Source organism: Dermochelys coriacea, chromosome 6 (genome assembly GCF_009764565.3).
Source record: "Dermochelys coriacea isolate rDerCor1 chromosome 6, rDerCor1.pri.v4, whole genome shotgun sequence".
Lineage (NCBI taxonomy): Eukaryota > Metazoa > Chordata > Testudines > Dermochelyidae > Dermochelys > Dermochelys coriacea.
Window position 1 is genome coordinate 11861328 of NC_050073.1, and position 11334 is coordinate 11872661.

Here is an 11334-nt window from a genome sequence, read left to right on the forward strand (position 1 = left end):
GTGTCTGCCCCAAGAGACCCAATAACAAGTGCAGGGGATATTTGTAAAACATTAGAAATGTGTTTCAGAGTAGCAGCCGCGTTAGTCTGTATTTGCAAAAAAGGAGTACTTGTGGCACCTTAGAGACTAACAAATTTATTTCATTGAATGCATCCGATGAAGCGAGCTGAGGCTCACGAAAGCTTATGCTCAAATAAATTTGTTAGTCTAAGGTGCCACAAGTACTCCTTTTTTATTAGAAATGTGGTAAAGTTTGGGGAGGAAGAGGACTGAATAGCTAAGGGACAGGTGATTTCATTAGCCTGGAGGTAGCTGATTGTGTCTAGGATCAGACTCAGGAGATGAGCATAACAAAACTGTAGTATTGCTTGCACAGTCCAACTGTTTCTCCATCCCTGAAGTACTTTGCCCCTCCTCTACCTCCCCACACCCATTAATCCAAGTGCTTTGAGTATGTTAGCACTTTTTAAAAAAAAAAAAAAAAAGGGGGGGGAGGAATTTATATGGCAGATTTCAAAACAATTCTGAATTGAAAACACCTTTTAGTCAGAATCCTATTCTAAAGTGCACTGACAAAGAAAACAAGCTGAGGTCAAGTACAAGAGGTGCTCCACTTCCTCATTGCAATTTCAAGAAACCACATAAGTGAACAGAAGCTAGGGATGACTGTTCTCCTTCCCCACAGCCCTGTTTTAGGAGACTAGCCAGAAGCCTCTTATCTAAAGATCAAAGGCCCCAGGTGGAAATCTAGTTCATGGAGGTTTTCCATTTTAAGACACCCCCACACACCTTTGTTGCACCCATTTTGCTACCTATAGAAGAAAGGTGCTACATTTCAGACACTAATCACAATACTTTCTAGAAGCTTTAAGTGTTATTTGGAACAAGTTATAGTAAAAACAGGCTGATGAGCTTTCTAGAGATCAAATCTGTGAAGTTGTTCTGCAGTATGTACTTGCAGAGACTTGTGCTTCAGAACCCACAGCCCTGATGCACAGTTCCCAGCTTACACTGAATGGTGCTGGTGTTCTAGAGGATGTGGTGTCTTCCCCTATATATCTCCTGAAGACACTCAGGAGATCTCACTGACTCTGCTTGCCCTTCATCCAAACTAAACTGAAGTATGGTACTTCTTTCCCTGGAGAAGGTCTTTAGAGGAAGCCTGAGAACCTCCCACTGAAGAATTAGTCCACATTTCTTCCATCCTCTGCTTGTCACGTAAGCATTTGAAGTGCTTAGCTTTTCTTCCCCATGCCTTTTCTGCACAGGAAGCTAGCTAATAATGCAAGGTGTTTCTCAAAGCTTCTGGGGGTGGTATCTAGAGAGGGGTCAGGGCATAAACACTTGAATAGAAGAGCAGAGACTTGTTCTTTGGCCACTTTCTTTAGTATTAGCTTCCCCATTGTAGTTTTTAGCTAAGCCTTTATACACACAAACACCCCCTGCCCCCAGTGTATACTCATGGACTAATCCCTACAGTAGGTCTCAGTGGTAGGGAATGCCTCCCCACTTGAGTCACAGCCTGTGATCTGTGGTGAGCCCAAAGGAACAGTGCCCACTCAGTGATGCCAGATCTGCCCCCCATTAATGTATTCACACAGCTGACCCCCATTCTGAGATGGGTCCTCACAGGAAAAGTCAGGAATATGCTGTGAAACCTCCAAATGTAGGATTTACTTCCTCCATATTACAGTGCAAGGCAAACAAAACAAACCTGAAACAAGTCACTTTATTGGATGTAAGGTGTTACAAACACAAAGGAGAGTTTTTTTGGTACAGAATGACATTATCCAACAGTAGATGCATGCACTGCTGGGTAGCAAGCTAGGAGACCTACTGAAACCCAGGGGTGGCCTATGCTGAGGCTTTAGTTCTCACTGTCACTGTCCCCCAGGGTGTGCTTGTCAAAGAGGTACTCTGCCATCCCATATTTGGGTGCCCCCATCTTGCGCAGGTTGGTCACATGGTCACCCAGTTCTTTGATGGCCTTCACCTGCTCATCCAGGTAGTGGGTTTCAATGAAGTCACACAACTAAAAAAAAAGAGGGGAGAAGAGAGAGTTAACTCATGTCAGTATTTATTCAGACAATGGGAGGCCTTGACAGAATCAAAGAATGGAAAGTGCCAGAACCCAAGATCCAGAGGGAGCATGGCATTACCTCCTAAGCCAGTGTGTTAGGCATGGGGGGGAGAGGAGAAGAGGTGTTGATTTCTTACTACATGGTTCTTGGGGGGGGGGAGAACTGCTGCTCCCCTCAACTCCTTAAGACAGGGTTATGCTCTTGAACCACCAGAGGAGAAAAGCCTTTGATTTACCAGAGACAAAAACATCTCAAATTATTCTATGTGGAAGATCATAGAATCATAGAATCATAGAATATCAGGGTTGGAAGGGACCCCAGAAGGTCATCTAGTCCAACCCCCTGCTCAAAGCAGGACCAAGTCCCAGTTAAATCATCCCAGCTAGGGCTTTGTCAAGCCTGACCTTAAAAACCTCTAAGGAAGGAGATTCTACCACCTCCCTAGGTAACGCATTCCAGTGTTTCACCACCCTCTTAGTGAAAAAGTTTTTCCTAATATCCAATCTAAACCTCCCCCATTGCAACTTGAGACCATTACTCCTCGTTCTGTCATCTGCTACCATTGAGAACAGTCTAGAGCCATCCTCTTTGAAACCCCCTTTCAGGTAGTTGAAAGCAGCTATCAAATCCCCCCTCATTCTTCTCTTCTCCAGACTAAACAATCCCAGCTCCCTCAGCCTCTCCTCATAAGTCATGTGCTCTAGACCCCTAATCATTTTCGTTGCCCTTCGTTGTACTCTTTCCAATTTATCCACATCCTTCCTGTAGTGTGGGGCCCAAAACTGGACACAGTACTCCAGATGAGGCCTCACCAGTGTCGAATAGAGGGGAACGATCACGTCCCTCGATCTGCTCGCTATGCCCCTACTTATACAACCCAAAATGCCATTGGCCTTCTTGGCAACAAGGGCACACTGCTGACTCATATCCAGCTTCTCGTCCACTGTCACCCCTAGGTCCTTTTCCGCAGAACTGCTGCCGAGCCATTCGGTCCCTAGTCTGTAGCGGTGCATTGGATTCTTCCATCCTAAGTGCAGGACCCTGCATTTATCCTTATTGAACCTCATTAGATTTCTTTTGGCCCAATCCTCCAATTTGTCTAGGTCCTTCTGTATCCTATCCCTCCCCTCCAGCGTATCTACCACTCCTCCCAGTTTAGTATCATCTGCAAATTTGCTGAGAGTGCAATCCACACCATCCTCCAGATCATTTATGAAGATATTGAAGATCCCAGATCACCTATACTTAAGCATGTCCCAGTGCCCAGTAGTATACTGATAGGGCTTCTAATTTTCAGGGTTTATTTTTAGTAACTTGAGTTGTTTATGTCTAAAGTTTCAAGGTTTTTGGAGCATGTGTGACTAATACTTTACTCATTAAGAAAAGGTGTACTTGTGGCACCTAGAGACTAAAATTTAAAAGCTTATGGTCCAATAAAGTTGTCAGTCTAAGGTGCCACAAGTACTCCTTTTCTTTTTGCAGACACAGATTAACACAGCTACTACTGTGAAACCTGTAATTACTCATTAAGGTACATACAAAATTACTGTAATCAGTAATCTTTGTGATGTGTGCTGTTTCAAACAAGTTCTTTAGTATGCAGCAACAAGGTCTACATAGACCAATTAATGCACAATATAGTGTACTTTAGTAATCACACCTCTGTACTCTACATACAGCTCTGTGCACAAAAGCCCTTAGATACCTGAAACGATTGTTTACTGAATACCAGTTTCATTTTTGGAATCAGGATGTTTTATACTGACATCACAACTCCAAATCAGCTTTCACCACAGCTCAAGACTATGCTAGAGTGTCACTTGCTCCTTCCATTTTTCTAGCTATGGAAGCCTCCAGTAGTATTTACATTTCTAACCTTTACTATTTACACCCTTTGAATACTTTGATTGTTCACATTTTCTTAACTAACTAAAGGCAACTAGGTACATTTAAAAGCATTTACTCAATCCCCTGATCTTGTTCCTTGCCCCTGAATTTCTACAATGGAATCTCAGAAGATTTTCATAACACATGTGCCTGCATCACTAAATCAACTTCTTCCCACTCCCCTCCAAATTCTGTTTAAGTTTCCAGCTGTGAGGAGTCTCCATAAAATTGGATTATTCACAGGAGACGTGCAGTTTTTCAGACATTAATTCAGGATTCACAGCTACTTTTACCTCCCATGCATAAGAGCAGCCCAAAGCTTCATGGGCATCTTAGAGACTGCTATTAGATTCATATTAAGCTAAGAATAAGAATGAATCCACAGCCAGTCACCAGGCTACTGATATAACAAGCTTTCCTTGTGTGCTTACCACTAAGCATTATTTTCAGTCAGCTTTCCACACATATGTTCAGATAGATGTTCTCTGCTGTTGAAAAAAAGCCAGCTCCTTCAAGACACAGCTGGAGTAAAGGGTTGCAAGACAGCCTAATGCCACCCATGTGCACACCACAGTGGTCTATCAGCCAATTCAACAACCAATCAGGTCTGTCAATGTTTTTCATAGGACAGAGTGGGACTGTACATTAACTGTAGGAAAGGGGCCAAGTTACAGGGTGCCCTCCTTCAAAGGAAGACACTCCCACTCTGAATTTTACCCCTTCCTCAGGTTTGGGGCAAGTCCCAGCATGTGTTGCAGGGATTGCATGGACACTCCCTCCCCCAACCCTTCATCATTAAAGACTTGCATAACCACATTCCAATCACAGCTTCAGCTTCCACTTACATGAGGGTCATTCTTGTCAGTTGCCAGCTTGTGCAGATCAAGGAGTGACTGGTTCACATTCTTTTCCAGGTGCAAGGCACACTCCATTGCTGTCAACCCGTTCTCCCAATCATCACGATCAGGTTTCTAATATAGGAAAGAGAAAGCACACAACACAAGAATGGCCAAACTGGGTCAGACCAAAGGTCCATCCAGCCCAGTATTCTGTCTGCTGACAGTGGCCAATGCCAGGTGCCCCAGAGGGAGTGAACCTAACTAGAATGATCAGTGATCTTTCCCATGCTAGCCATCTCCACCTGCTGAGAGAGGCTAGGGACACCATTCCTTACCCATCCATTAACAGCCATTAATGGACTTAGCTAGATAAATTCATGGAGGCTCTTTTAAACTGTTAGTCCTAGCCTTCACAACCTCCTCAGACAAGGAGTTCCATGGGCTGATTGAGTGCTGTGTGAAGAGAGCTTCCTTTTATTTATTTTAAACCTGCTGCCCATTATTTTCATTTGGTGGCCCCTAGTTCTTAAGTTCATTAATTAACTTAAGTCCATTTGGTGGCCCCATACCACAACTTAGCTACCACTGGAGGCCATGCACAGCAGCAGGGCAGAAAGAACAGATATTCTGTTCCAATGAGATTCTGTTGAAGACACTGGACTTTGAAGGTTTAAGTCTGGCAAGTTACGTTTCTGAACTATGGTTCATCTTACCAGATTAGTTAGGAATTTTTTTTACCATAGTGGCAGTATGGAGGTGCAGTTCAAGAATCTATATAACCCCAGAGAAGCCTAGTTCTAAACAATCTGCATAGACTACAGAAGTGTTCACCTGGTTTAAAGAGTCCCAAATCTATCCAAGATATTATTAGCACCACATTATCCAAGCATCTCTCCAAAGTGATGCTATTGGTGTCTCTTGAGAAGGTCTGAGATTAGCAACAGTTGCTAATATAAGGCCACATATGTACAGGTGACAGCTTTACTATCTAGAACAGTGGAGGATTTTTCCTACCTTACATAGAGGATTGATCCACCAAACAAATTTCAAGAAATAAAGCTTCTATACATGGGAAAGTGACCTAGTGTGCAGCCTGAAAATTAAGTGTCATGAGAAGACTCACCAGCAGCTCAGTACTACAGGAAAATCTGGTCTTCAGCCAGATAACCCACTGCTTTAAGCCAACCCAGGTCTCCAAAAGAAGGGGTGAGGAAGTGAAAACCAGAATATTTGTTACGCAAGGACCAGTGCTCCTGACCCCTGATTTTATTCAGGTTTCAGAGTAGCAGTGAGCTGTAGCTCACAAAAGCTTATGCTCAAATAAATTTGTTAGTCTAAGGTGCTACAAGTACTCTATTTTATTCAGGAAGTGAAGCTAGTAGTGTTAATTACTGGTGTTCTGAAAGGCCTTGCAACACATGCAGTCTTCTGACCAGACTGATGCTCAAAGAGCACCAATTGTAGCACTGGGGATATGCAAGTACATAGAACAGTTCAGTTGGATTCTCCTGAATGCCTTTATTAGTTTTACTTTAAATTTGACTCACAAGGAGGAATTGAATCTTGTTAAAGAGTCATTTCTATACCACATGGCTGATACAAAACCACCACTAAGCCAGTCTGGATATGTTGATTACAGACTTAGCTAATGTACTCCCATGGGATTCTGCAGTGAAGGCATAGCACACCATTGGAAACACCATAGTGTTTCCTTGGCAACCATGAATCTAAAGAGGACTAACATCACTTGCAAGACAAAACAGAAGCTGAGCTGAGGGAGAGCTCCAGTTGATACTATTTGCAAGAGACTAGCATGGGAAGGTGGTTATTTCATGTAGTGTGTAGAACCAGCTCCGAGTACATCTTAGACTCAATGTGTCATGTATCACAGGAAAGACATGCATATTATGAGATTAGAGATACTGTAGTACCAGTATCAAACTATCATGGATGGTTGTATTTACCAGATCTCTGCACTGCAATTTTTCCCCCAGTGCCTATTCACAAGTTCATAAGATACAAAGTATCTATGTGCCTACTGTTAGACTACTATGACTTGTTAGCCAACATTTGAGGAGATTGCCCATACTGGCTTTCATTGCTCCTCTTCCAGCATGGGAGCAGACCGGAAGAGGAAGTTACCATACTGCACTTTATGCCCTTGAGGCGTCTCCTTAGCATGGCTGCTAACCTTGATGTCCTGCAAAAAGATGCGACCACCCCTCTGGTTCTGCAGCTTCATGAGTTTTTCAGCATGCTCACGCTCCTCGTGGGACTGGTGCAGGAAATACTTGGCAAAGTTCTTTAGAGCCACATCATCCCGGTCAAAATAGAAAGACTGAAAACAAAATTCAGATACTACAGTCAAGACTTCTGCATTCACAGGCTCCCAGACTAAAGATCTTAATCAACTGAATTCTGTCATTCCTACTGTTCCCTTCATTCCGGAGCTGTCAAGTTAGCAGGCTTTGGGACATGGCGTAACTTCCACTCTATAGCAGATTGATACCTGCGCTTCTAAAAGGGACTGTGTGCGCATACATGCCCAGCCATTTCACCCCTGCACTCCCCTTCACCTGAGGTAGGAAGCCAGTTTGACTTTATGGGGAGTTAGCAGAAATCTTAGTTCAACCCCACCCCCCAAGGCGGAACTGTATCCCTTCTGAGCACCATACTTTAAAAATCTGACGGTAGAAAGTACGAGAAGCTGAAGAGATCAGTTTAGCATGTATGAAGTGTTATACACCCCTACTACAGTAAAATTGTTATTCAGGAAATTGGGGGGAATGGTGGGGGGGTGTACTGGTTAGTCAAAAAGCTGGTTAAGTAAGAGTTATACTTACCAATGGAGGGAAGGCATTTGGGTGTGGGAGGAGGAGGCTCTGAGCAGGGGGTTGAGGCACAGGAGGGTTTCGGGGTGCCAGATCTGGGCAGCTCCCCACAAGCAGCCACATGTCCCTGCTGCTCTGCACACTGCCTTGGCCTGCAGGCACAGAGCCCCCAGTGGCTGTTCATTTGCCTAGGAGCAGCAGGAACATGTCCCCACTTCAGGGGAACCATGTGGAGCCAGGTAGGGAGCCTGCTGGCTCTGCACCAACTGGACTTTTAATGGATATCAGAAATGCTGGTTTCTAGAGCTTTCATGTTGGTAAAGTGCCAGATACCACAGCTTTTACTGTATTGGGAACAAGCTGTTGATGCTGATTACAGATTTCAGAGTAGCAGCCATGTTAGTCTGTATTTGCAAAAAGAAAAGGAGTACTTGTGGCACCTTAGAGACTAAAATTAATTAGAGTCTAAGCTTTCGTGAGCTACAGCTCATGAAAGCTTATGCTCTAATAAATTTGTTAGTCTCTAAAGGTGCTGATTACAGTTCAGTATTGTGCTCCTCTAACAGCGTAAGATGGCCATTTACTATCTGAACACATTTTTGGGCCAGATACTTTTGTGCTTTGCTTAACCCTTTTTTAGAATGGAAGTTGTAGAAAGTTCTGGTCTCACTTTTGGAGACAAGAATATGTTTGTAAAGGATAAACAAGTATTACTTTGACATTGTTCTTTTTTGCTAAATTAGATTATGTTTTGAGCTCTGTACAGTACCTAGTGCGATGTTCCTCTGACATCTTGTTTTCTCTAGGTCAGATGTTAAAAAGGGTGTCCTGTTCTTTAACTTCTTAACCACACTTTGGTGGTTTTTTGAAGTCTGAACACATGACCAGAAGTGGGACATCTGGAAAGATACCAGAATCTGGTCTACTTCAGAGCAGATTGCAGAGTGACCCTTAAAAAGCTTCTCAAAATGTACTCTTCTTGCAAGAGACATTAGTTTTAAGCGCCATTGGGCAGGTGATAAAGCTAATCTAAAACTAGTAAAACAGAGCTTTGATGCCACTACTGATGAATAGAGGTGAGCATTTGGGAGCGCTTTAAGTCAAGGGATCGGTGTTTACAGCGTTTGTACAGAGCAGTAGGCACCTACTTAGCTGAGGTCAATTCACAACTGAAGGGAGCAATAAATACACAACCCTGCTCTCCTGATTTCAAATACCAAGCAAGTCTGAATCTTTCTAATATCTGCTAATCCAAGAGTAAAATTTCTAGTGCTGTTGTGGCAATTCATATGGCACCACAGAAGTACACCAAGCACTCCCATCTACTATCAAACTAGTTTCAAGTTCTCTCTGTGCCTCAAGGGGCATCTCCGACCAGAGAGTTTGAGTCCATCACTGAGGAGCTAAAGATACATTTATGGGCTGTGATCCTACCATCTTCGGCTCAATACTCGGCCTCACCAGCAGGGAGAAAACCCTTTACATACGGATAGTCACAGCGTATCTACAGAGAGAAGCCCCCCCCGAAGAGAGACCCTGGGCGAGGGACCCACCCCAGGGGCGGTAGCTGCCTCGCCAGCAGGCTCTGCTCCGGCCTCAGCCTCAGCCTCAGCCCAGGCCGGCGCCGATAAGAGCCCCGCGGGGCAGCTGCCCGCGGCGCGCAGATAAACCCGGGCCGCGCCCAGCGCCGCGGCTCAGCCAGGAGGCGCCTCCCCTGCGGGCCAGGCGGCTCCCGGGACTGGGCCGGAACCGCTGCGTCCCCCGGCTCCGCCCCGGAGCCCGTTCGGTGCCGAGTCCCCCGGCGGACCCGGACCCGCCCCCCGGCGGGGGGAGGGAAGAGAGCGGGGCAGGCCGCGAGGGCGAGGGCGAGGCTGACACCCCCCGCCCCCAGCTGCTGGCGACGAAGGAGGCGAGCACGCCGGCGGCCCCGCAACGCCCAGGCCCGGCCCTCCGCTGGGAGAGACTCGGGGCTTCCTCGCCGGCTCCCTCCCGACCCTCCTCGCGCGGAGGAGGTGCCTGGTAGAGACCCAGCCCATCGCCCCCCGCGGCGCTCCCCATGGGGAGGGGCCTGTACAAGAGCTGCCCCCCCGGCGCTCCCCGCGCTGCAGTAACGCGGCCAAGGCCCGGCCCGGCCCGGCCCGGCGCGGCGCGGCGCGGCGCGGCGCTCACCATGCTGAGGTACACGTAGGAGGCGTAGAGCTCCAGGTTGATCTGGCGGTTGACGGCCGCCTCGCAGTCCTGGTTGTAGTTCTGGCGCACCTGGGAAGGAGACGAAGACATGGCGCTGCTGCTGCTGCTGCGACGGGAGCCGAGAGGATACAAAGGTCGGAGGCGGGGGGGGGGGGGTCCGAGCGGCGGCGGCGGTTCCGTCCAAACACTGTTGAAGCAGGAACCTCCGGGGCTCGGGTCTGTCTGGGTCGCGTGGTCTGAACGCTGCAGTCCCCGCCGCCGCCTTATATAGCCCCACGTCGGAGCGCGCGCGCCGGGAGGCCACGCCCAGCCCGCGCGCGCAGGCGGGGGCCGGCACAGCAGAGGGGGTTTAGGGACCCGCCCTGCGCAAAGGCGGGGCCGCCTGGCTCAGCGTGACTCAGCAGGTTCCGCTGCTGAGCGTGTGTCTCCGCTACACAGCAAGGGCCGCGGGCCCGATCTGTCGCTGTCCAGCCTCGCCCTCAGTACCCCGCGTGCCCGCGCGCGGCCAGCCGGCGCTGAGCCACACACAACGTCAAGCCAGAGCCTTGCTCTTCCTCTCCCAGCCCAAACCCCTTCACCTGAGCAGTTCTGAGTCCTTCTGCCGGGGAACCCTGACACACACTTTCTCTCTATCTCAATTCATGACAGAATAATATATCCCATTGCTTGGGAAGATGATCTGGCCCAGCTATGTATATCCCATAAAGGACCATCCATACCTGTAGCACTTTGTAATAATAATAAAGAAATAACAATAACTAATACTTCGCCTCTCTATAACGCCTCTGCTACAAGGATCACAATTTGCTTTAAAAACGTGTGTTGGTATAGTTGCTTTTAGCTCACTAGCACCTTACTGAGGGCTATTCTAGAAATATGAACAAGAAACACTTTTAACACTTCAATCTTAGATTTAATTTGTCATTTCCCAGACATTACTTTTGTTTCCTGGTGTGAGAGAAATGGGCATTGCTCTGATGATGTCTTTTTCAGGACTGAATCTGCTCAGTTATAAAACCCAAGGAGCCAGAATGGCCAGTCTCCTAGTCCATAATAATAGTGGTCTTGAAGCCAAATTTCTCCTTATGTACATCTGTATAACCCAAGTGAAATTAGTAGGGTTGCCAAGTAGTAAACTGAGGGCAGAATCTGGCCCTGAGTGTTTTGAAAGGTAGATGCATATTCTCGTAGAACAACAATAAGAATAACATTTTTAACTACCCTGATATGAACTGGCTGAAGTAGGGTATTTTGGGGAGAAGTAATTTCTTGATAACCTATATAACTGTTGTTTTTCTGTCAGTTTGTTTTGAAGATGACTCCAGTTGTACAGGAAATTAGTGTAAATGCTCCACTGGGTAACAATGACGGCTGCTAATTTAAGTTTGATATCGTAACAGACAAGTGATTGCATGGATGTAACACAATGACAATGCACTTTAAAGAGAAGATTTCGCACTATGAGACAGATAACCACAGAATACTATTTATGAATGACTGATTGGA

General features: G+C 46.4%; 1 protein-coding gene and 1 long non-coding RNA gene across 2 annotated transcripts; one reads left to right on the forward strand and one right to left on the reverse strand.

Moving 5' to 3' along the window:
* Positions 1 to 1711: 1711 nt before the first annotated feature.
* LOC119857518 (ferritin heavy chain) lies at positions 1712 to 10164 on the reverse strand. Its single transcript, XM_038406581.2, has 4 exons — positions 9808 to 10164; positions 6999 to 7145; positions 4814 to 4939; positions 1712 to 2032 (listed from the first exon to the last, which is right to left on the reverse strand). Exons 1-4 carry the CDS (start codon positions 9916 to 9918, stop codon positions 1868 to 1870), a joined length of 549 nt encoding a protein of 182 aa, XP_038262509.1. The 5' UTR covers positions 9919 to 10164; the 3' UTR covers positions 1712 to 1867.
* Positions 5684 to 6504, forward strand: LOC122460828. Its single transcript, XR_006282370.1, has 2 exons — positions 5684 to 6081; positions 6174 to 6504. It is a non-coding gene; the product is annotated as an uncharacterized LOC122460828 (long non-coding RNA).
* Positions 10165 to 11334: the final 1170 nt, after the last annotated feature.